The following is a 27,192-nucleotide window of genomic DNA, read 5'->3' on the forward strand; positions in this document are numbered from 1 at the left end:
TAGTACCCAGATGCATAACTTTACATTTATCCACATTGAACCTCATTTGCCAAGTGGAGGCCCAGACACTTAGTCTATCCAAGTCATCTTGTAACCTATACACATCCTCTATATATACACAGCCCCCCCTCTATATACACAGCCCCCCTCTATATACACAGCCCCCCTCTATATACACATCCTCTATAGACTGTAACGTGCTACAAAGCTTGGTGTCATCTGCAAAGATAGAATCAGAGCTGTTATTACCATCCTCTATATCATTGATAAATAAATTATACAGCAGCGGGCCCAGTACTGAACCTTGGGGTACACCACTAATAACCGGGGACCAATCAGAGTACGAATCATTGACCACCACTCTCTGGGTACGATCCATGAGCCAGTGTTCAATCCAGTTACAAACTAAAGTTTCCAAGCCCAAGGACCTTAACTTACCTGTCAGACGTCTATGAGGGACAGTATCAAATGCTTTGGCAAAATCCAGAAACACTATATCCACAGCCATTCCTCTATATACACAGCCCCCCTCTATATACACAGCCCCCCTCTATATACACAGCCCCCCTCTATATACACAGCCCCCCCTCTATATACACATCCCCCCTCTATATACACAGCCCCCCTCTATATACACATCCCCCCTCTATATACACATCCCCCCTCTATATACACAGCCATTCCTCTGTCAAGGCTTCTACTCACCTCTTCATAAAAGCAAATTAGATTGGTTTGACAACTTCTATCCTTAGTAAACCCCTGCTGGTTATCACTTATAATACTATTATCCCCTATGTATTCCTGTATGTAATCCCTTATAAGTCCTTCAAACAATTTACCCACAATGCACGTTAGACTTACCGGTCTATAATTGCCTGGCGAAGACCTAGAGCCCTTCTTGAAGATTGGTACCACATTAGCCTTGCGCCAGTCCCTTGGCACAATACCAGACACCAGAGAATCTCTAAATATCATGAACAAGGGTACAGATATTACTGAACTTACCTCTCTAAGAACTCTTGGGTGTAGTCCATCCGGCCCTGGAGATTTGCTTACATTTATATCACTTAACTTTCCTTGTACCATCTGTACATTAAGCCAGTTCAGTACATTACATGATGTGTTACCAGCACTGACCTGTACATGATGTGTTACCAGCACTGACCTGTACATGATGTGTTACCAGCACTGACCTGTACATGATGTGTTACCAGCACTGACCTGGCCAATGTCAGCTCCTTCTTCCATAGTATATACAGAACTAAAGAACCCATTCAGTAGCTCCGCCTTCTCTTGATCGTCCGTGACAACCTCCCCATTATCATTATTAAGGGGTCCTACATGCTCTGTCCTTGTTTTTTTTGTATTTATATATCTAAAAAAATATTTAGGATTAGTTTTGCTTTCTTCGGCCACCTGTCTCTCATTTTGAATTTTTGCTGTTTTTATTACATTTTTACAGATTTTATTAAGCTCCTTGTACTGTTTAAATGTTATCGCTGACCCATCAGATTTGAATTTTTTGAAGGCTATTTTTTTGTTGTTTATTGCTCTTTTAACATCATGTGTCAGCCATGTAGGATTTAGTTTTAATGGTTTATATTTGTTCCCCTTTGGTATATATTTAGCTGTATAGTTATTTAGAGTTGATTTAAAGATGTCCCATTTACCTTCTGTATCAGTATTTGAGAACACCTCCCCCCAGTCTATGTCCTGTAGTGCAGATCTCAGCCCAGTTTTTGCTTTCCCCGTCTGTCTTTGTTTTCTACATTTTAAGTCAAAAGTAACTATATTGTGGTCGCTATTACCAAGGTTTTCCCGCACAGTTACATTACCAACCAGCTCTGCGTTGTTGGAAATGATCAGATCCAACAAGGCATCACTTCTTGTTGGGTCCTCCACAAACTGGCCCAGAAAATTATCCTGCAATAAATTTAGGAATTTTCTCCCCTTTGTAGTTTTAGCCAACCCCCGACCCCAATCTATATCTGGATAGTTAAAATCTCCCATTATTACCACTGTACCTGCCCGGGCGGCCCTCTCTATTTGTTTATACAGCCAACCTTCTATCTCTTCAGTGATATTAGGGGGTCTGTAGATTACACCAAATACTATTTTTTCAGTATTTCCCTCCTTTTGTAATTCTACCCACAGTGATTCCACCTCCTCAGAATCATCACACACTATGGCATCGTTCACACTGACTTTCATACCACTTCTTACATACATACAGACTCCACCACCTTTTCTGTTCATTCTATCCTTGCGAAACAATGTAAACCCCTGCAGATTAATGGCCCAGTCATGTGAGGAGTCCAGCCATGTCTCAGTGACCCCAACTATATCACCAGCCATGTCTCAGTGACCCCAACTATATCACCAGCCATGTCGCAGTGACCCCAACTATATCACCAGCCATGTCTCAGTGACCCCAACTATATCACCAGCCATGTCTCAGTGACCCCAACTATATCAATATGTTCCTCCAGTATCAAGGCCTCAAGCTCCCCCATTTTATTTGCTAGGCTTCTGGCATTTGTGAACATACACTTTACATTTCCATTAAGTTTTACACATATAGTCTCACTAATGGGATTTTCAGAGTTATTGGGGTTAATGTCATTTTTTGAGTTATAAGGTCTAATTGTACTATTTAAGTTATTGGGGCTAATGGGATTTTTTGAGTTATTGGGTCTAACGTTATTATTTAAGTTATTGGGGCTAATGGGATTTTTTGCGTTATTGCGTCTAACGTTGTTAATTAAGTTATTGGGGCTAACGGTATTTTTTGAGTTAATGGGGCTTATTGTAGTTATTGAGTTATTGGGGCTAATGGAATTTTTTGAATTATTGGGATTACAATTTTTCGGGCTACATTTATTTTTACAGCTGGTTTGTAACGCATGAATCTCCTTATCCACTGCTCTTAACCTCCCCCCACAGGACTCCTCTCCACCCGCCATTATGTCCTGACCCCTCTCTAACCTATCCATCCCACTGTCTGCTTTCTTTGCTTTATTATCCTCCCCCCACTCACCTAGTTTAAATACTCAGCCACCCCTTCCAGGATTCTCTCCCTCAGCACAGCGGACCCCCTTCCATTCAGGTGCAAATTATCCGTAGAATAGAGTTTGTACCCCAATGAAAAGTCAGCCCAGTGCTCTAAACCTTCTCAGAAGTTTTCTGAATCGTAAAAGGAGGGGGAGACCAAGGGAGGGGGGGTTATGTTACGTTATGTGCTCCGGCCGCACACGCTGACCGTGGCCACATGTCCCGTTACCTGCTGCTGCCGGTGGGGCTGGGATTCACATCTCGGGACGAGCCAGCATGTGAATCCCAGCCGTCACTCGCCTGGTGCTTCTCCTGTCCCCGCCTCTGCCTCTCTGCTCTGGCGCGCATGTCCCCTAGAGCTTTAAGATTTAACCTCTTAAGGACCAATGACGTCCTGGGACATCATGGCACCCTGGGCCTTAAGGACCAATGACGTCCCACGACGTCATGGCCTTTTCCGGTCCCTGTCGCTCGCCGGGCAGAGATCGGAACTGGATGCCTGCTGAAATCCTTCAGCAGGCATCCAGGGCAAACGCCGAGGGGGGCCATGTAGGCCCCCCATGTCGGCGATCGCCGCAAATTGCAAGGGAAATCGCCCTTGCGATCTGCGGCGATACCGGGCTGATCGGGTCTCTGGGACCCGACCGCCCGGTAATTTTGCATGATCCCGGCTGTCACAGACAGCCAGGACCATGCTAACATATAGGAGCGAGGTGGCAAGCCGGCCACCTCCTCCTATACCCTGCGATCCGTCGGTTAGTTCACCGACCAATCGCAGGAGGGGGGCAGTTACTTCCTCCCGTCCTGCCCGGCCCCTGAAAGTCCGCACAGGACGGGAGGAAGACTGGAGGAAGCGGCGGGGGATGGGGGAGTGCTGGGGACTGGCCCTGGTACTTACCTCGTCCCCGAAGACCCGGATCCCAGCGATGAAGATGGCGGCGGCGGCGACAGGTGAGTATTTCTTCAGCCGCGGTCGGGCCCTTTACAGCAATGCACATCGCCGTAAAGCGACATGCATTGCTGTATTGGGACCCTGTATACTACAACTCCCAGCATGCCCAGACAGCCCTTGGCATCTGGGCATGCTGGGAGTTGTAGTTTTGCAACATCTGGAGGTCCACAGTTTGGAGACCACTGTGCCCTTCCAGATGTTGCAAAACTACACATCCTCAGCATGCCCTTACTGTCCAGGCATGCTGGGAGTTGTAGTTCTGTAACATCTGGCCCTTCAGATGTTGCAGAACTACAACTCCCAGCATGCCTGGACAGTTTGGGCATACTGGGAGTTGTAGTTTTGCAACATCTGGAAGGGCACAGATTGGGAACCACTGTATTAGTGGTCTGCAAACTGTAGTCCTCCAGATGTTGCAAAACTACAACTCCAAGCATGCTGGGAGTTGTAGTTCGGCAACATCTGGCTCTAAAGATGTTGCCGAACTACTACTTCCAGCATGCCTGAGAATGCTGGGAGTTGTAGTTTTGCAACAAAAGGAGGCACACTGGTTGGGAAACATTGTCTGTTTCCTAACTCAGTGTTTCCCAACCCGTGTGCCTCCAGCTGTTGCAAAACTATAACTACCAGCATGCACTGTGCATGCTGGGAGTTGTAGTTTTGCAACAGCTGGAGGTTCCCCCCCTGTGAATGTACAGGGTACATTCACATGGGCAGGGGGCTTACAGTGAGTATCAGGCTGCAAGTTTGCAATGCAGCAAATTTTGCGCGGCAGCTCAAACTCGCAGCGGGAAACTTGCTGTAATCCCCCGCCCATGTGACTGTACCCTAAAAACACTACACTACACTAACACACAATAAAATAAAAAACACTACATATACACATACCCCTACACAGCCCCCCTCCCCTCCCCAATAAAAATGAAAAACGTCTGGTACGCCACTGTTTTGAAAATGGAGCCTCCAGCTGTTGCAAAACAACAACTCCCAGTATTGTCGGACAGCCGTTGACTGTCCAGGCATGCTGGGAGTTTTGCAACAGCTGGAGGCACCCTGTTTGGGAATCACTGGCGTAGAATACCCCTATGTCCACCCCTATGCAAATCCCTAATTCAGGCCTCAAATGCACATGGCGTTCTCAATTTGGAGCCCTGTCGTATTTCAAGGCAACAGTTTAGGGCCACATATGGGGTATCGCCGTACTCGGGAGAAATAGCCTAACAAATTTTGGGGGGCTTTTTCTCCTTTCACCCCTTATGAAAAGGTGAAGTTGGGGTCTACACCAGCATGTTAGTGTAAAAAAATAAATTTTTTACACTAACATGCTGGTGTTGCCCCATACTTTTCATTTTGACAAGAGGTAAAAGGGAAAAAAGACCCCCAAAATTTGTAATGCAATTTCTCCCGACTACGGAGATACCCCATATGTGGGCGCAAAGTGCTCTGGGGGCGCACAACAAGGCCCAGAAGGGAGAGTGCACCATGTACATTTGAGGTGATTTGCACAGGGGTGGCTGATTGTTACAGCGGTTCTGACAAACGCAAAAAAAAAAAAAACACATGTGGCCCCATTTCGGAAACTACACCCCTCACGGAATGTAATGAGGGGTGCAGTGAGAATTTACACCCCACTGGTGTCTGACAGATCTTTGGAACAGTGGGCTGTGCAAATAAAAAATTTTGTACAGCCCACTGTTCCAAAGATCTGACAGACACCAGTGGGGGGTAAATGCTCACTGTACCCCTTGTTACGTTCCTCAAGGGGTCTAGTTTCCAAAATGGTATGCCATGTGGGGGTTATTTTGCTGTCCTGGCACCATAGGGGCTTCCTAAATGTGACATGCCCCCCTAGCAAAATTTGCTCTCAAAAAGCCAAATATGACTCCTTCTCTTCTGAGCATTGTAGTTCGCCCATAGTGCGCTTCAGGTCAACTTATGGGGTACCTCCATACTCAGAAGAGATGGGGTTACAAATTTTGGGGGGGTATTTTCTGCTATTAACCCTTGCATAAATGTGAAATTTGGGGGAAACACACATTTTAGTGAAATTTTTGTAAACATTTTTTACATATGCAAAAGTTGTGAAACACCTGTCGGGTATTAAGGCTCACTTTATTCCTTGTTACGTTCCTCAAGGGGTCTAGTTTCCAAAATCGTATGCCATGTGGGGGTTATTTTGCTGTCCTGGCACCATAAGGGCATCCTAAATGCGACATGCCCTCGAGCACAATTTGCTCTCAAAAAGCCAAATATGACTCCTTCTCTTCTGAGCATTGTAGTTCGCCCATAGTGCATTTCAGGTCAACTTATGGGGTACCTCCATACTCAGAAGAGATGGGGTTACAAATTTTGGGGGGTATTTTCTGCTATTAACCCTGGCATAAATGTGAAATTTGGGGGGAAACACACATTTTTGTGAAATTTTTTTTAAATTTTTTTACATATGCAAAAGTCGTGAAACACCTGTGGGGTATTAAGGCTCACTTTATTCCTTGTTATGTTCCTCAAGGGGTCTAGTTTCCAAAATGGTATGCCATGTGTTTTTTTTCCTGTTCTGGCACCATAGGGGCTTCCTAAATGCAACATGTCCCCCAAAAACCATTTCAGAAAAACTTACTCTCCAAAATCCCCTTGTCGTTCCTTCGCTTCTGAGCCCTCTACTGCGCCCGCCGAACACTTTACATAGACATATGAGGTATGTGCTTACTCATATGAGGTATGTGTTTTACCCCTTGTAAAAATTTAAAAATTGGGTCTACAAGAACATGCGAGTGTAAAAAATGAAGATTGTGAATTTTCTCCTTCACTTTGCTGCTATTCCTGTGAAACACCTAAAGGGTTAAAATGCTGACTGAATGTCATTTTGAATACTTTGGGGGGTGCAGTTTTTATATTGGGGTCATTTGTGGGGTATTTCTAATATGAAGACCCTTCAAATCCACTTCAAACCTGTACTGGTCCCTGAAAAATTGTGATTTTGGAAATTTTGTGAAAAATTGGAAAATTGCTGCTGAACTTTGAAGCCCTCTGGTGTCTTCCAAAAGTAAAAACACATAAATTTTATGATGCCAACATAAAGTGGACATATTGTATATGTGAATAAAAAAAATGATTTGGAATATCCATTTTCCTTACAAGCAGAGAGCTTCAAAGTTAGAAAAATGCAAAATTTTCAATTTTTTCATCAAATTTTGGAATTTTTCACTAAGAAACGATGCAAGTATCGACAAAATTTTACCAATAACATAAAGTAGAATATGTCACGAAAAAACAATCTCGGAATCAGAATGATAGGTAAAAGCATTCCAGAGTTATTAATGTTTAAAGTGACAGTGGTCAGATGTTCAAAAAACGCTCTGGTCCTAAGGTGTAAAATGGCCTGGTCCTTAAGGGGTTAAAGGGCCAGTGCGCCCATTCGTGAAGTACCACCTGTGGCTCATTGATAAATTCCTCATACCTCCCACACTTCCCTGCTGGATCTTTGTCACCCTAGAGCCTTAGCGAAAACATTCCTGTGTGTTGCCTTGCTGTATATCTTACCCTAGCTCCATGACCTGACCTTGCTCCTTTGCCGTCTGCCTACTGACCATTTGCTTCGTTCCTGACTATGCTACTGTGTCACCTGCCCTGACCTCCTCCTATCCAGACCAAGAGTTGCCTCATCCCACCTGTGCCTCGAATCTCCTCAGCCACCTGTGTGGTTGAGCCGTGCCAGGGGTAGCGACCTTAGTGCCGCCTGCCACAGCAAGTCCATCCCGCTTTGCGGCAGGCTCTAGTGAAAACCAGCGGCACCTTAGACTCTGTTCCCTGGTATGGTCTGAGTCATTTACCACACAGGTCCAGTCCATTATCATCTGTGTTCCAGTTTACTGAAGCGTGAATGTTACACAGTCCTTCTATTGTTGTCCTTATCGTGTTTGTGCCATTGTGGTAGCCATGGGGGTGCTAGGAAATACCTTATCACTTTGTGACGCCAGGGCATTGTTATCCTATACACGTTTCAAGGTTGGAGACAGCTTGTCCTGGGCCAGACACGGGGAGTAAATGAACACACCGATGTCAGTTTACGGATAACTGTCTTTACTTAGAAGGGTGCAGATGATATTACATGGACAGTCTGGTGCAGAGGGGAGAGGATGCAGCGTAACCCCTTGGGAGCCCTGCTGCCTTGCTGGGACTTATGGTGCTGTCACCCAATAGATTGATACTGACTTGAGATAGGACTGAAGGTTGATCCAGGCTGGTAGGGTTCTTTCAAGGTTCTGTAGCTTTCTCCGCCAGGCCATGAACTTCCATGATGCAGGGGATCCTTGCAGAAGATTTGTGCTGGGTCTTCCCTCAGAGCTTCTCCACAAACACCTCACACCTTTACTACACTGGTGCTCAGGAACAACTGGAGATCAACTGAGGCAACTCCTCCTCCCACTACACTATATGGCCAAGAATTTAGGGGTTCCCATTGGGCATACAGGGTCACATGGGCTTGCACTGCGCCTCTCTTAAAGGTATAACACATATATTTGAATACACATATAAATAACAGATAGCATAATACTTTTATGAAAATAGATTAACCATTTGATAAAGTGCTTCATGATAACAATAACAACATTCAGTCCCTCAGTGGGCCCAACACCCACTGAGGAAGTCCAAAGCCATGGGACAGCCTTTGGTGCTGGGACACCACACCATTATCGATGACCACGTTTTCTAATATCAGATCATGACCAGAGGGCCAGTGTGAACCTTCCTGTTCAGACAGGGCAGCAGCTCCTCCGCTGGGTGACTTTTCTCACCCAGGCTCAGAAGATGTAACACAGCATGGCAGCGATTGATTTTGCACTGATAAAAAGAGGAAGGAGGAGGATAAGCTATGCTCTTCCACGTGGGGGTGGGTGGGTGCAAGATGTCCGTGGAGGAGGAGGATAGGTGGCAAGAGTCAGAAGATGAACCTGATCGGCGCAACTGCAGGATGTGGACCCAGTGGGCCGTAAAAAACCTGTATTGGCCCTGGCCGTAGCTGCTAATCCATGTATTGACCATGGCATGCACTGTTCTGCACACAGACAAGTTCATGGAGTGGCCCATCCTCTCCGCCACATGATTGGGCAAAGCAGGGACAGCTTTTTGTTCAAAATACTGGTGACTAGGCATGTTCCACCTGGGATAGGCACACCTCAGTAGTTGCTTAAATGGTCACTCTCATTAAAACTATTTTTTGCTATTGCACTCCTTATGATAAATAAAAATATTTCTAATATACTTTGTTAAAAAAAATTAAGTTTTCTATGTTTTATTTGTGCTTAAAAAAGCTCAAGAGCACATTTTCCCCCATCTCATACACAGACTTTGGACCGAAGCCCAAACACAGGAAGTGCCGCCTGGAGTGCTGAGGGGGGGGGGGGGGGGGGGGGTCCAACCAACAGCATATGGCAGTTAAGTGTGAGAGGAGCTATGATTGGATGAGGCTGGACCCCCCCCCCCCCCTCAGCACTCCAGGCTGCACTTCCTGTGTTTGGACTTCGGTCCTAAGTCTCTGTATAAGATGAGGGGGGAAATGTGCTTTTTAAGCATAAATAAAACATAGAAAACAAAATTTGAAACAAAGTTTATTAGAAATATTTTTTATTTACCATAAGGAGTGCAATAGCAAAAAAAAATTTTATGAGAGTGCCCATTTAACGGGGTACTCCGCTGCTCAGCGTTTGGAACAAACTGTTCCAAACGCTGGAGCCAGAAGCTCATGATGTCATAGCCCTGCCCCCTCATAATGTCATGCCCCGCCCCCTCAATGCAAGTCTATGGGAGGGGGCATGACAGCCGTCACGCCCCCTCCCATAGACATGCATTGAGGGGGCAGGGCGTGACATTATGAGGGGGCAGGACTATGACGTCACAAGCTCCCGGCGGCGGCTCCAGCATTCGGAACAGTTTGTTCTTTGTTTTTTGTTCTTTGCCGAAGTTGAGTTGTTCTGTTCTGTCTGACAACAGTGCTCTCTGCTGACACCTCTGTCTGTCTCAGGAACTGTCCAGAGCAGGATAGGTTTGCTATGGAGATTTGCTCCTACCATGTGCAGTTCCCGAGATAAGCAGATATGTCAGCAGAGAGCATTGTTGTCAGACAGAGAATAACAACTCAACTTCAGCAGTTGATATGTACTGGAAGGATTAAGATTTTTTTTCATAGAAGTAATTGACAAATCTGTTTAACTTTCTGGAGCCAGTTGATATGAAAAAATTTTTTTTCTCCGGAGTACCCCTTTAGGGACACAGGAATTTTCTTTTTGCATCTTTTATTTTTTCCTCCTCACATTCTAAAAATCATAACTCTTTTACATTTCTATCCACAGACCCATATGAGGGTTTATCTTTTGCGTGACCAATTGTACTTTGTAATGACACCTTTTATTTTACCATAAAATGTACGGCAAAACAAATAAAATATTATTTGTGTGGGGAAATTGAAAGAAAAACTGCAATTTTGCACATTTTGGAGGGTTTTGTTTTTACGCTGTACGTTTTACAGTAAAAATGACGTGTTCTTTATTCTGTGGGTCAATACGATTAAAACACCCTGATTACATACTTTTCTGTTATTGTACTGCTTTTAAAAAAACAAACTTTTTTTTACAAAAAAAAGTATGTTTAAAATCCCCTATTTTGACCACTTATAACTTTCTATTTTTTTCTTACACAGGGATGTATGAGGGCACATTTTTTGCGACGTGATCTGTACTTTATGTCGGTATCATGATATGATTGTGTATATGTGCTATAATATTAGTTTTTTATACATTTTTTTGGAATATGATGTGACAAAAAAAGCAGCAATTTTTGCCTTTTTTTTTTCTTACATTTACGCCGTTCACCGTACGGGATCATTATATTTTGATAGTTCGGACATTTACGCACGTGTCGTTACCAAATATGTTTATAAAATTTTTTTTACACTTTTTGGGGGTAAAATGGAAAAAGGGACTATTTAAATTTTTATTAAAGGAGGGGATTTTTAAAAAAATGTTAAACTTATTTTTTTTTAACACTTTTATGTCCCCATAGGGGACTATTTATAGCAATCATTTGATTGCTAATACTAATCATTGCTATACATAGGGCATAGCACTGATCAGTATTATCGGCGATCTTCTGCTCTGGTCTGCTCGATCTCAGACCAGAGCAGAAGACCTCAGGAGACGGACGGAGGCAGGTGAGGGGACCTCTGTCTGCCATCTTGTATGATTGGATTCGCGCCTCAGTGCTGTGCCGCAGATCTGCTCATTGCCGCAGATGCTGTGATCTGTATTGATCACGGCATCTGAGGGGTTAATGGCGGACATCAGTGCAATCGCTGATGTCCGCCATTACCGGCGGGTCCCTGGCTGCTGATAGCAGCCGGGACCTGCCGCGCATGAGGAGAACACCGTTTCGGTGCTCGCGCCATGTATAGGACGTCAATGTATGTCCTGGTGCATTAAGTAACAGGGCACCAGGACGTATATTTATGATACATATGAATGTAGGGGGCGGGGCATGGCATCTGTAGTTGCCAGTCATCCGGCACGGAGCAGAATTCACTCCATGCATGGATGACTGGGGTGCCGTGTCGGAGATCCACGATTAGACATCTGATCCCCTATCCTTTGGATTGGGGATAACATGTTTTTTTGGTGGAGTACCCCTTTAAGGGCTGGAGACCGCGGCCTGCAATTAAAAGCTACAAGAAAGCTGGAGAAAGCCTGTTTTCTGCAATAAGCTGCTGCATATATCTAACAATTGGTGGAGGTGGAGGTCAAGTTGGTCACATGTTATGTTAAGTCACATGATCTGTTGTCACATTTACTCCCAGAGAGCACCAGCTTTAACCTATGACCCACAGCTTGACCAATGGGCTTTAGTCCAGCCCCCCACTATATAAAGGGGCGGCCATTACAATTTCTCTCAGATTCCATCTGCTCTTAGCTTTACTACCTGCTGCTGAGAACAAGTCTTTGCTGAAGCAGCTACCAGAGGCCTTAGAGACAAGTGATCAGCATCTGGAGGCCACAAAGCTATAACTCTCCAGTAAGTCTACAAGTCTATGTCTGCTGTCATTACAACTAGTCAAGTCAAGTCTACCTACAAGTCAAGTATTGGCCCAGCAAGCTGCAAGGTCCTCTGGGTCCTGGCCACCTCTCTGGGAATTCTGGCCATAGCTGTGAAGATAATTAGACCCGTCTTCTATTCAGTAAAGCCTCCATTTGACCATAACTGGTTGTGGACTCTTTATTCACTACTAGCCCGTGGGATAGCGGAGAATCCGGGCGTGTGGTGTTCGGGAACCCGAAAATCACACTGGCATCACGAACACATAGGGGTAAATACCATCTGAGCCCCGGGGTTAATAACATCAGATCCCCCCACTCACAACGCAGCACCCATGGTCCCGCCATTCATCCGGTGGGTCACCACAGCAGTTTCTGAGCAAAAGCCACCAGTGGATCCAGTGGGAAGGAGAAGTGTAAATCCTTCTTTCATAGTTTGCATTACTTTTGAATTCACTTCTGGCTTCGGATTAAAAACTGATCACATACTTTTCTATTATTGTTGCACTTAAAATAAAATCACAAACTTTTTAAACAAATTAGTATTTAAAATCCCTCTATTTTGACGACCTATAACTTTTTATATAAACCTTTATACATTTTTTTAAATATAATGTGACAAAAAAGCAGCAATTTTGGATTTTTTTGTTAAGTTCACCGTACGGGATCATTCACATTATATTTTAATAGTTCCGACATTTATGCACGCAGCGATACCAAATATGTTTATCAATATTTTTATTTTTATATTTTTTACACTTTTTTGTGGTTAAAATGGGAAAAGGGACATTTTACATTTTTATTGGAGGATGGGATTTTTCAAATTTTTTTTAACCTTTTTTTTTATTTTTTAAAACTTTTTTTTTACACTTTAATAGTCCCCCTAGGAGACTATTAATAGCAATCAGTTGATTGCTAATAAAGTTCAGTGCTATGCACAGGGCATAGCACTGATCAGTGTTATCGGCTATCTTCTGCTCTGGTCTGCTCGATCACAGACCAGAGCAGAAAAAGCCGGGGAGGCAGCAGAGGCAGGTGAGGGGACCTCCGTGCCACGGGCGATCAAATCAGCATAAAATGTAGCCGTGCTGACGCAGATGCCGTGATCTGTATTGATCACGGCATCTGAGGGGTTAATGGCAGACATCCGCACGATTGTGGATGTCGGCCATTACTGGCAGGTCCCTGGCTGCTATCAGCAGCCAGGACCTGCCCCACGTGACCCGATCATCGTTCTGTTGCTTGCGGTCATGTACAGTACGTAAATGTACGTCCTGGTGCACGAAGTACCACCGCACCAGGACGTACATTTACGTCTGTGGTCGTTAAAGGGGTACTCTGGTGAAAAACATATATTTTTTTTTAAACAACTGGTGCCACAAAGTTAAGCAGATTCGTAAATTATTTCTATTTAAAAATCTTAACCCTTTCAGTACTTAACTGCTGTATGGTCCAGAGGAAGTTGCATTTCTTTCTGATGTTCTTTCCAGTCTGACCACAGTGCTCTCTGCTGACACCTCTCTCCGTATCAGGAACTGTTCAGACCAGGAGAGGTTTGCTATGGGGATTTGCTTGTATATGGACAGTTCCTGACATGGACAGAGGTGTCAGCAGAGAGCACTGTGGTCAGACTGAAAATAATTCCAGAAAGGAATACAACTTCCTCTTTAGTATATAGCAGCTGAGAAGTACTGAAAGGATTAAGAATTTGAAATAGAAATTATTTACAAATCTGTTTAACTTTCTGGCACCAGTTGATTTAGAAAAAAAATTGTTTTTCATCGGAGTACCCCTTTATGGTAGTAGCAGCAGCAGCCCCCTTTACGTTGTTCATAGCGTGCCCTCTCTTCCTCTCTTCTCCACCAGTCTGTGCTCCTGCGCATGATGATTACATCACCCATATGCTGGAGCACAGAGGAAGGATGTGCAGCCTCTGGTGGCTGCCTGCATATTCCGGGCGCCACAAGAGTAATTGACAGGGTGAGGAGCCATGCCAAGTGACGCATTTAACTATAGGCACGTCAATAAGACATGCTTACAATCAAATTCGTCCAAGGCTGGACGGCTTTCAAGAATGCCGATCAGCAGCCATGTGGCAAACACCAAATGGTCAGTCCGGGCCCTGACTACAACCAATCACCGGCTTTGGGTGTCTTGTGCCGTAACATAGGTGTCGTATACACTTGTCCCTGACCATATGATTGAAGGCTTCTAAGTTTCACTGTTCTTTTTCACTATTCTATTTGGGAACGGCCTTTGTCTAGAACAGTGAGACCACTTAGGACAAGGGCCTCTCTACCATCTACACCTGCCACATTCTGTGCTTATCGCTCATATACAAAAGGTTTTGCACTTAGGTCTTTCAAAGATTTGAAGATTTATTAATCTCTCTGAAACCAAAATTGTCTGGTCTGTCTGGTTTTTCCCATAACAACCAATCACATTTCTACTTTCATATCTTCTTCAGCTTTAAAGAGGTATTCCAGCTTTGTACATTTTATCCCCTATCCAAAGAATAGGGGATAAGATGTCTGATGGCGGGGATCCAGTCACCGGGGACCCCCGTGATCTCTCCTGCAGCACCCCAGGTTTTTCAGCTGCACAGAGCAAGGATCGTTCTGTGGCTGATGACGGGAGGTGCAGGGGACGGAGTATCGTGACGTCACACCTCCGCCCCCCTTGTGACTTCACACTCCGCCCCGACCCCTCAATGCAAGTCTATGGCGTGACGTCACAAGGGGGCGGATTCCTGACGTCACAAAACTCCGTCCCCGTAGTCTTCACCCTTCACGGTGGGAACATTGCTCTGTGCAGCTGCCACAGGTAGGTGTCTGCATGAGAGATTGTGGGGGTCCCCAGCGGCGGGACCCCTGTAATCAAACATCTTATCCCCTATTCTTCGGGATAAGATGTCTTAGGGCCGGAGTACCCATTTAAGCGATATCTGGCAGTCATGTAAACTAAATAGGACTCTGAATCCCTTTAAGGAGGTCCCAGTCAGTGAGGGCATTATAGGGCAGGTGCATTAAAGGGGTACTCCGCCCCTAGACATCTTATACCCTATCAAAAGGATAGGGGATAAGATGTCAGATCGCCGGGGTCCCGCTGCTGGGGACCCCCTGGATCTACCATGCAGCACCCACCTGTAGCGGCTTCCGGAGCTCAGGCTGAGTCCATCTCGACCACCGGGACAGAAAGATCATGATGTTGTGGCTCCACCCCCCTGTGACATCAAACCCCTCCCCTCAATGCACGTCTATGGGAGGGGGCGTGACAGTTGTCCTTTGGATAGGGGATAAGATGTTTAGGGGCGGAGTATCCCTTTAAAAGGCAGGGGCTCAAGCCCCCTTTTCAGCCTCTGTGGGCCCGTCCCTGTAAGTCCAGTCACAATCACTACAGTATAGTACCGGACCTCTCTGGTGGATTCCTCCAAACGATTGAACTTTCATAGCGGGCACTTTGCAGTAGAATCCCAATGGGAGACGGAATTTCCATGAATTGACATTGTGCCGATGGAATGTCAGGCCCGAAGCCAATCCTAGGCCATAATACAAGCCCAGACTGCGCAATTGATACAGCTGTAGCAATAGAACGTTTATATTAGCAGAAAAATGTTTAAAAACAGGCAGGGGTTAACTGTAGTTAATTACTTACTTAAATAAAAGTAACTAAAATAAAACTTAATACTTTGTAAAAAAAAAAAAAAAAAAAAAACATAAATCTTCCTAACTTTTTTTTTGCTGTCTCCTGGACTCAAGAGCCCTGATGTAAGACCCCCCCCCGGAGAACAATCCCTATAGATGATAATACTCCAGTGTACGGCAGATTTTACTATTCTCTTAATTGGTCCCATAATTCTGGAATCAATGAAGCTAATAATAATAATAATACAGTAACGATAGTGATGGTGACAATGATGATACTCACTGCGGTGGGTGCAGGCACTCTCTTTGCCTCGTCCTCCTCACCTCTCGCCTCTTTTTATAGTTAAGTAAAAAAAAAACTCTGAGTTTCACAACCATTGTGCCTTCAGCTGTTGCAAAACTACAACTCTCAGCAGTCACCGACAGCCAACGGGCATGCTGGGAGTTGTAGTTATGCAACCAGCAGATGCACCACTACAACTCCCAGCATGCACTTTAGCTGTATGTGCAAGCTGGGAGTTGTAGTTCTACAACAGCTGAAGGTACACTTTTCCATGCTGGGAGTTGTGGTTGTCTGCCTCCTGCTGTTGCATAACTACAGCTCCCAGCATGCACTTTTTGCACGCTGGGAGCTGTTGCTAAGCAACAGCAGGAGGCTGTCACTCACCTCCTACTGCTGCTCCGGTACACAGGTCAGTCCCTCGCCGCCGCCGCTCCTGGGGCCCCGATCCCAACATTGAAGTCGGGGATCGGGGTCCCCAGCTCCCGGGGCCGACGAATCAGTGCCACCTCACCCCTGCTGGCTATGGCTCTTCTGGACCGTCAGAGATGGCCCCGATCAGCCAGTAATTCCGGGTCACTGGAGACCCGATATCGCCGCAGATCGTTGGGCTGAATTGTCCAGCGATCTGCGGCCATCGCCCACATAATGACCTCCCTGGGCGATATGCCGCGATGCCTGCCGAACGATTTCAGCAGGCATCTGGCTCCGGTCCCCAACTGGCTAGCGGTGGGGACCGGAATTCCCACGGGCGTATGGATACGCCCTCGGTCCTTAAGGACTCGGAATGCAGGGCGTATCCATACGCCCTATGTCCTGAAGAGGTTAATGGTATAGAGAACTGTGTCTAGTGCATTAACTCTGTGATTTTTTGCCCATTGAAACCAGTAGGCCCATTGTGGTCTATGGGGAAAAGCTGCTGAGTTGCCCATAGCAACCAATCAGATCACTTCTTTCATTTTTTGAAAAAGCCTCTGAAAAATGAAGGAAGTAATCTGATTGGTTGCTATGGGCAACTCAGAAACTTTTCCAGGAAAATCTGCTGAATTGCCCATAGCAACCAATCAGATCGCTTCTTTAATTTTGCAGAGGCATTGTGAAAAATGAAAGAAGCAATCTGATTGGTTGCTATGGGCAACTGCACAACTCTTCCTCTACACTGGTCTTGATGAATCTCCCCCATAGAGGGAGATTTATCAAAACCTGTCCAGAGGAAAAGTTTCTGAGTTTCCCATAGCAACCAATCAGATCGCTGCTTTCATTTTTGAAAAAGCCTCTGAAAAATGAAGGAAGCAATTTGATTGGTTGCTATGGGCAACTCAACAGCTTTTCCAGGAAAGTAAAGTTTAACCACAACACTGTAACACTGTCCACCCTGGGACTCGAACCAGTGACGGTCTCCCATCCCACTGTACTGCCAAGACGGTCCTGCTTATCTTACATGCAGTGAGATCCCCATAGACCACAATTAGCCTATTGGTTTTATTGGGCAAAAAATCACAGAGTTGATGCACTAGTCACAGTTCTCTATACCATTAACCCCTTAACGACGCATGATGTATATTTACGTCCTGCGCCGGCTCCCGCGATATGAAGTGGGATCGCGCCGTGATCACGCATCATATTGCGTCGGTCCTGGAGCTCATCAACGGCCGTGACCCGCGGCTAATACCACACATCGCCGATCGCGGCGATGTGCGGTATTAACCCTTTAGAAGCGGCGGTCAAAGCTGACCGCCGCTGTGAAAGTGAAAGTGACCCGGCTGCTCAGTCGGGCTGTTCGGGACCGCCGCGGTGAAATTGCGGCTTCCCGAACAGCTGACCGGACACCGAGAGGGCCCTTACCTGCCTCCTCGGTGTCCGATCGACGAATGACTGCTCCGTGCCTGAGATCCAGACAGGAGCAGTCAAGCGCCGATAACACTGATCACAGGCGTGTTAATACACACCAGTGATCAGCATAGGAGATCAGTGTGTGCATTGTTATAGGTCCCTATGGGATAACAATGATCAGTGTGTGCAGTGTTATAGGTCCCTATGGGATAACAATGATCAGTGTGTGCAGTGTTATAGGTCCCTATGGGATAACAATGATCAGCATAGGAGATCAGTGTGTGCAGTGTTATAGGTCCCTATGGGACCTATAACACTGCAAATTTTTTTTAAAAATAAAGTGTTAATAAAGGTCATTTAACCCCTTCCCTAATAAAAGTTTGAATCACCCCCTTTTTCCCATAAAAAAATAAAACAGTGTAAAAAAATAAATAAACATATGTGGTATCGCCGCGTGCGTAAATGTCCGATCTATAAAAATATATCATTAATTAAACCGCACGGTCAATGGCGTACGCGCAAAAAAATTCCAAAGTCCAAAAAAGCGTATTTTGGTCCCTTTTTATACCATTAAAAAATGAATAAAAAGTGATCAAAAAGTCCGATCAAAATAAAAATCATACCGATAAAAACTTCAGATCACGGCGCAAAAAATGAGTCCTCATACCGCCCTGTACGTGGAAAAATAAAAAAGTTATAGGGGTCAGAAGATGACATTTTTAAACGTATAAATTTTCCTGCCTGTAGTTATGATTTTTTTTCCAGAAGTGCGACAAAATCAAACCTATATGAGTAGGGGATCATTTTAACCGTATGGACCTACAGAATAATGATAAGGTGTAATTTTTACCGAAATATGCACTGCGTAGAAACGGAAGCCCCCAAAAGTTACAAAATGGCGTTTTTTTTCCGATGTTGTCGCACAATGATTTTTTTTCCCGTTCCGCTGTGCATTTTTGGGTAAAATGACTAATGTAACTGCAAAGTAGAATTGGCGACGCAAAAAATAAGCCATAATATGGATTTTTAGGTGAAAAATTGAAAGGGTTATGTTTTTTAAAAGGTAAGGAGGAAAAAACGAAAGTGCAAAAACAGAAAAACCCTGAGTCTAAAGGGGTTAATTAAGGGAGGGCTCAATATTCGCAAATATGCGCATATGCGCACAAATTTTCACATATGCGCAAAAAAATAAGCGAATATTCGTAATTACGAATATATAGTGCTATATTCGCGAATTTGCGTATATGCTATATTCGCGATTAAAATTTTAATTACGAATATTCGTGAGCAACACTAGTCGCTGCAAATACAGTGAAGGAGTTTAAACATGCCTGGGATAGGCATAAGGCTATCCTTCAAATAAGATAGGGATAGGTATAAGGCTATCCTTCATATAAGATAGGGCCAGGGACTATTGATAGGATTCAGATTATTGGGCAGACTAGATGGGCCAATTGGTTCTTATCTGCCGACACATTCTATGTTTCTATACTGTATGGATATCAGAAAAATGGTTCCAAGCTCTTATTTCTTTATTAAATTCACTACTTTGGGGCAGGAAAGCACGAGAATGAAATATGTTTCTTTAACGTTAGCTGAGCACGATGGGGGTTGGGCACTTTTTTTTTTTTAGGTACTTTTTAGCACTAAAATTGCAGACTATTATGAGAAGGAGGGAAAATGTAGTCCTATTTTTTCTCTCTAAGGGTATGTTCACACTACGGAATTCCACGGGCGTAAGTCCGCGAGCCGAATTCCGCGGTGTGAACTTAACATTAGTGTGAATTAGTGTGAATGGGTCCGCCGCTGAAATTGTTCAGCGCAAAGAAAGAACATGTTCATTCTTTGCACGGAAGTCCGCGAGCACTGCATAGCTGTCAATGGTGACGGCTCAGTGCCGCCCGGTCCTACCGCCACCGCCGGCTGCCAGTCTGAATCTCCGCTCACTGAATTCAGTGAGCGGAGATTCCGTTCACACACTGTAGTGTGAACATACCCTAATGGGTCGTTATAAGGATATATACCCTAATGGGTCGTTATAAGGATATTTTTGAGATTTTGGAAGCTGGGATACTCACTACACCCATGCATATCTATATAGTAAAGTATGGGAGGAACTTAAAATTTTTTTAAAATCACATGGAGTTTTGACTTTACTTCATTATGGTCGAATAAAGCACTTAAAAAATTCCTTAAAATTAAAGATTCACTCTTTTGGATGAAAAGGGGCTTATTTATGTAAATCAATTATACGCTTTAGGTCAAATAAAGTCGTTTGAAGAGATAATAAGTGTGTGGGGGGAAGACAATCAGAAACATTGTTTTTTACAAATAAGTAACACAGATCATAAACCAATAAAAGGAGAGTTGAGGAGAGAACATTCACATCCCCTTGTTGAATTAATGAGAGGGCCCCCTGTCCCTAAACCCATGACAAAAATGTATGAAATGTTGATGCTATCAAGGGTAGATGGGAAAGGGACTTGGGGGGGGGGGGTTACATTCAGATTCATGGGGCAGAGCCTTTGTAAACTTGAACTTTACATCATATAATAAGGCCCATGTAATGGTACAGTCTGAGATTTTGTATAGGATGTATTGTACTCCATGGGGATTGAAGCGTATGGGCCTCAGACAGGATGCAAACTGTCCAAAATGTCAGATGGAGGATGCTAACTTTTTGCATCTTATATGGAATTATTCCTATATTCATACATTTTGCAATCATCGATGTTATTGAAAAAAGGTATAACATTAAGATCGAACGAGACCCTTAGAGGCTTATCCTTGGAGCAAGTTTAATTAGACTATTTCCTTATGCGAAGTTGCTGTCTGGGCATGCTGGGAGTTGTGGTTCTGCAGCGGTTGGGGGTTCACAGCTTGAAGACCACTGCTATAGAGGGTGCAAATGTATCTGAGCCCTGGAACTCAAATAATGTGAAATATGAGATGATCAAAATGGAGCCTCTGCACTAATTACTTGGGTTCTGAGGTCTGTAAGGTCCATAGTAAAAACATCAGGTTCTGTCTATAGCAGATACTAAATCATGGCAGCTCAAAGAAACAAGCAGTCATTCTGACATGTCACATGTGATGTCATAGACAGCTGGAGTCCTGACATCCCACTGACAGCCGCCCGAGCCTTCAGTCTGTAATTGTTCCTGTGCGATTAGTGAGAATAGTGAGATCAGCGTCTTCTTCTTCTACTTGTCTGAAATGGAGCTAAAAGGACTGGGGTTCGTCCCCCTCCTGTTGGCGTTTTGGTGTGCGGCCTGGCTTGCCACCAGCTACATCATGACGGTGGTCCTCGGCCATGCCGCCTCGCCACTGATGAGCATCAGGTAAGATAAACAAGCACATGATTCTTATTTCATGGGTTGGGAGTGAGGAAATATCCATAATAACATTGGTTTCTTTTCCTTCACAGTGACGTGGGAAATTTCTTTCCCGAAAGCATATTATTCAGAATTGGATTTATAGGGACGTCCATTGGCACTTTGGTACTAACCTTTCTTATTTATAAGTATATGGTTATGCATACTGAAGAGTTCAGGGGTCATCAGGTCCTGATCCAGAGGATCCTGCTGGCCATTGTGTGGGCCTCCTGTTTTTCCACAGCTGTTATGCATGTATTGTCCCCCGAAGAATATCCCAGGATACACTTTGTCAGCACGATAATTTCCATTACATGTGAAGCCTTATACTACCTTGGGCAGTCCATCCAGATGTATAAATTACCAGGAGCAAAAAAAGTCATCCACCATAGTAGATGCACCTGCTGTGGCCTGACTTTTGTCTGTGTAGTTTTCTATTTTGGATATGAAACATTAAAGGAATTATTCCATAATGATGAAGACTGGGACGAGATCCGTGAAATCCCCATCATAATCATCGAGTGGGTGATGCTTCTACTGATCCTGATAAACATCGTGACCTATTATTCCACCATGCAGAGGTTAATGTTAACCGTCTCCAGGAACAGCTGCAAACTCTCTCTTAGAGTAAGAATTGATGACTTCGGGGTGTAGACCACCACGGGGGCCATCAAGTGGACTTCGGGGAGAGATACTGCACAGGACACGGAAAACATCTAAAGAAGAATAACTGGGGGACTACATATGGTGCCAGTAATCATGACACAATAATATGAGCTGGTGATATTACCTATACAAAAATTCGTCCACTCTCTGGCGTGCTCCTTGTATAAGGGGTTTGGGATACCCTTTTTGTTTAAAACGATCCTCCAGGTTCTCTAGTTGTTGTAGGTATTTTTGTGTGGAAGAACAATTCCTTCGGATTCTTTTCATTTGACCGAATGGAATGTTCTTCTTCCATTATTTAAGATGGCAACTGTTAAAGTCGAGGTATCTGTTTGCATCCACCTCCTTAAAATAGTTGGCAGTATGCGAACAGCCATCCTGAATATAGATATTGAAATCCAGGAACTCACATTTTTTGGGGGACTGATGCAGCGCTGCTTTTGGCAATTTCTGGCTCTGCCATAGCGCTTTTTTTGAGGGGGCGTGTCGGCTGCCCCTTCCTCTGGTGGTCAACACGCGCTATCTGGCCAGCGAGCCAGGGCCCCGTACAGGAGATCACGGGGCCCCCCACCGGTCGGACCCCCCGCAATCTGAAACTTATCCCCTATCCTTGGGACAGGGCCGGACTGGGGATGAAAACCAGCCCTGGAAATTACTGTATACCAGCCCCACAGCATTGTGTCATTGTGCCGGCAAACGGCCACCGAGCACAGGCGTATCACTTTGCGTGGCTATACATATATATATATATCACAGAAGGAATACACCAGTACTTTGCCAAATGTTTCAATAAAGTGGTGTCAGCGACCAAGACCCGATCATAGTCCACCACAAATTCAAAAAGTAAAATGGCACAACACTCCCTTATAATCAGGGCCGGTTTTAGGCTTAGCGGGGCCTTAGGTAAAATCAAAAGTGGGGCCCCAAAAGTCGTAGTAGTGCACTAACTGGATTTGAACATTTTTGGTCACTTCAAATACTATTAAAAAAAAATATCTAAAAAGCTATTGAAAAGTCCCATCAAAACAGGGATCAAAATAGTACAATTTTATATTTTTGTATAGTTCCCCCCACATTAGGTAAAGAGTATAGCTCCCCCACATTAGGTGTACAGTATATTTCCCCCACATTAGGTGCAGTATAGTTCCCCCACATTAGGTGCAGTATAGTTCCCCCACATTAGGTGCAGTATAGTTCCCCCACATTAGGTGCAGTATAGTTCCCCCACATTAGGTGGAGTATAGTTCCCCCACATTAGGAGCAGCATAGTCCCCCACATTAGGTGTGCAGTATAGTTCCCCGACATAAGGTGCAGTATAGTTCCCCCACATTAGGGGCCGTATAGTCCCCCACATTAGGTGCAGTATACAGTAGTCCCTCCACATTAGGTGCAGTATACAGTAGTTCCCCACATTAGATGCAGTATACAGTAGTTCCCCACATTAGGTGCAGTATACAGTAGTCCCCCCACATTAGGTGCAGTATACAGTAGTTCCCCACATTAGGTGCAGTATATAGTAGTTCCCCCACATTAGGTGCAGTATACAGTGTTCCCCCACATTAGGTGCAGTATACAGTAGTCCCCCCACATTAGGTGCAGTATACAGTAGTTGCCCCACATTAGGTGCAGTATAATTCCCCACATTAGGTGCAGTATACAGTAGTTCCCCCGCATTAGGTGCAGTATAATTCCCCCCATTAGGTGCAATATACAGTAGTTCCCCACATTAGGTGCAGTATACAGTAGTTCCCCCACATTAGGTGCAGTATACAGTAGTTCCCCCACATTAGGTGCAGTGTAGTACCCTCACATTAGGTGCAGTATAGTTCCCCACATTAGGTGCAGTATAGTTCCCCCACATTAGGTGCAGTATAGTTCCCCACATTAGGTGCAGTATAGTTCCCCCACATTAGGTGCAGTGTAGTTCCCCCACATTAGGTGCAGTATAGTTCCCCACATTAGGTGCAGTATAGTTCCCCCACATTAGGTGCAGTGTAGTTCCCCCACATTAGGTGCAGTATAGTTCCCCCACATTAGGTGCAGTATAGTTCCCCCACATTAGGTGCAGTATAGTTCCCCACATTAGGTGCAGTACAGTTCCCCCCACATTAGGTGCAGTGTAGTTCCCCCACATTAGGTGCAGTATAGTTCCCCCACATTAGGTGCAGTATAGTTCCCCCACATTAGGTGCAGTATAGTTCCCTCACATTAGGTGCAGTATAATACCCCACATTAGGTGCAGTATAGTTCCCCCACATTAGGTGCAGTATAATTCCCCACATTAGGTGCAGTATAGTTCCCCCACATTAGGTGCACTACAATTCCACCACATTTGGTGCAGTATAGTTCCCCCACATTAAGTGCAGTATGTTCCCCTACAGACATACAGCCTTCAGCCATATACAATGTATGGCTGGAGGCTGTATGCCTGTTTACTGCCCCACTTGAGTATTCCGACCACCGCTCCTGGGTCACGATCTACTGCTATGGCCTATGGGCCATCCCGGTCACGATCTACTGCTATGGCCTATGGGCCATCCCGGGAGCAGCGGTTGGAACACTGAAGATGACTGCAGGTGACTTACCATACACGCGCGTCCTCCTCACTGCTGCGCTCTGCTGTACTGTTGCTATGGGCGCACGCACGTGATGTCAGTGCCGTCACTGCGTGCGCTTCCTCCCAACGGCCCAGCGTTTTTAAAGTCAACGCGGGGCCGCTATGAGGTAAACGGGGCATTCTTGTGTCCTGAAAAGATTTTTAGGGACACAGGGATGTCCCGAATGTGACGGGGGCCCCCTGCGGGCATGGGGCCCGGAGCTGGTCACTGTTTTAAAGTGGCCGCGGCTGGACTGCTAATCTTTAACAAGAAGCCAACGCTGCGGCCACTTTAAAACAGTTGCCCACCCCCCCTACTGAGCAGCCGGCAGGGGGCCCCTTGGGGGATGGGGGCCCTAGGCAATTGCCTGGTTTGCCCCGCCCTAACACCGGCCCTGCTTATAATGAAAAATGGCAGCAATGTTTTAAAAAGGTTATATGTGAAAATCCGGTATATTGAGAGCAATATTAACAATAATGCCAGTATACAAGGAGGAAAATTATCACCATACATATTACCATGATACTGTTACTGACCAAATCCTGTATACTGAGAGTAATATTACCAATAATACCAGTATACAAGGAGGAATATTATCCCCATACATATTACCATCATACTGTTACTAGCCAAATCCTGTATACTGAGACCAATATTACCAGTATACAAGGAGGAATATTATGCCCATACATATTACCGTCATACTGTTACTGACCAAATCCTGTGAACTGAGATTGAAATTATCAATATCAGTATACAAGGGACAAGTAATACCGCCACATCATGACCACCGCAGAATGACTAATATCCCCACACTGCTACTGAAAAAAATCCACTCGGCAAAGACCAAGGTTAACTCCATACAGTGATCATATACAGATAGATACCAACACTACAAAGGTGCCCCCCTTCCCTCTCCCCTTCTTAGCTAAGTAAATGTTCAGCCTTAAAGGAGTAGTCGAGTGGTGACTCAGTGGTGAGCAACTTATCCCCTATCCTAAGGATAGGAGATAAGTTGCAGATCGCAGGGGGTCCGACCGCTGGGGCCCCCTGCGATCTCCTGTACGGAGCCCCGACCACCCGCGGGAAGGGGGCGTGTCGACCTCCGCACGAGGCGGCGGCCGACACGCCCCCTCAATACAACTCTATGGCAGAGCCGAAGCGCTGCCTTCGGCAATCTCTGGCTCTGCCATTGAGATATATTGAGGGGGCGTGTTGGCCGCCGCCTTGTGCGGGGGTCGACACCCGCTATCTCGGCGGAGAGCCGGGGCCCCGTACAGAGAGATCGCAGGGGGCCCCAGCGGTCGGACCCCCCGCGATCTGAAACTTATCCCCTATCCTTAGGATAGGGGATAGGTTTTTCACCACTGGACTACCCCTTTAATATATTAGGTAGGTAGGCAGGCTTCTTCCCACTTCTACCTCCATTCTACATCAGGCTGTATTCACACCACGATTGTTACATACGGGACCGGATCCGATAGGGATATGTGAAAACCAGGCACTCCCCTATCTCAGCCGGACCCGGCCCCCATCTCATCTCATTTGAATGAGCCGACCGGAGTCACTATTTCCCTTATTTTTGCCCCATATCCGGTTTTGTGACCAGACTTAAAACCGTGGTATAGTACAGTTTTAAGTACGGTCACAAATCTGGATACGGGGCAAAACTGAGCCGACTGGAGTCATTATCTGACTCCGGTCGGCTCATCCAAACGAGATGTGGTCTGGGTCCGGCTGAGATACGGGAGCGCCTGGTTTTCACATCTCCCAGCCAGATCCGGTTTGTAACAATTGTGGTGTGAATGCAGCCTTAGCTAGATATATCTCTCTCCACCCAGGGCAGAACTGGGGCTAAAAACCAACCCTGAAAAAATGATCATACCAGCCCCACAGCATTGTGTCATTGTGGCAGCCGCCGGCAGCAGGGAAGGGACAGGGAAGCCTGACATTTGATTTGCCAGGCCTCCATAAGAAAGCTATGTTGTGGCAGAAATGTGGTATTAACGCTTGGGGAAGACAGTATAAAAAAAAAACTCTCTTCCTTGCTCTTGAGCTACCGCCAGAATCACGAAATTCAGTTCCCAGTGTCCAGCGCTTCTGGGTTAGGTGACGTTACACAGCTGCTCATTCAGTTATGGGCCGAAGCAATGTCCAGCCTCAGCCGCTGATTGGATGGCTAGTTATATGACGTCACCTGACCCGGAAGTGCCAGATACCAGGAACACAATTCCAGTAGTAGTGCAGAAGCCAGGAATGTAACTGTATAGGGACTAGGGCTACAAACTGTGGACTGCTAGTTGTTCCAAAAATGGTCTGGGCATGCTGGGAGTTGTAGTTTTGCTGGGAGTTTTAGTTAAGCAACAGATGGAGGTCCACAGTTTGGAGACCATTGGCATAGGGAGAGATGCGTCACCCGCCCCGCTGGGACCAGCCCCAGGGACTCATTTCCGGGGTTTCAGCAGGATTTTCAAACTAAGATGACTCTGAATGACCGAGTGTCTCAGTGTTTTTCCTGGTGTCCTGGGATCGTGACGCCTGCACCAGTTTTATGCTGCCCGATGTTTAGGCAGAATTACTGATAAAACATTCCCCTTAACTGTAGAGAAATATAAAAAAATATTTATTATTTTTCATTAACTAACAACTTAAATTGCAATAAAAGAAAACCAAAGTGCCCTCTCTTACAAAATAGTAACAGCAGGTCTTCTCT

General features: G+C 45.3%; 1 protein-coding gene across 1 annotated transcript; it reads left to right on the forward strand.

The window, feature by feature from the left end:
- The first annotated feature begins 19,884 nt into the window (after window positions 1-19,884).
- LOC130357571 (uncharacterized) lies at window positions 19,885-21,993 on the forward strand. Its single transcript, XM_056560274.1, has 2 exons — window positions 19,885-21,182; window positions 21,269-21,993. Exons 1-2 carry the CDS (start codon window positions 21,058-21,060, stop codon window positions 21,867-21,869), a joined length of 726 nt encoding a protein of 241 aa, XP_056416249.1. The 5' UTR covers window positions 19,885-21,057; the 3' UTR covers window positions 21,870-21,993.
- Window positions 21,994-27,192: the final 5,199 nt, after the last annotated feature.

This window comes from Hyla sarda, chromosome 2 (genome assembly GCF_029499605.1).
Source record: "Hyla sarda isolate aHylSar1 chromosome 2, aHylSar1.hap1, whole genome shotgun sequence".
NCBI lineage: Eukaryota > Metazoa > Chordata > Amphibia > Anura > Hylidae > Hyla > Hyla sarda.

Bases quoted from the DNA above. Each gene is read 5' to 3' on its own strand.
- LOC130357571 (XM_056560274.1), top strand. From the start codon at position 21,058: ATGGAGCTAAAAGGACTGGGGTTCGTCCCCCTCCTGTTGGCGTTTTGG. The intron at 21,183-21,268 runs GTAAGATAAACA...TTTCCTTCACAG, and splicing joins TCGCCACTGATGAGCATCAG to TGACGTGGGAAATTTCTTTC.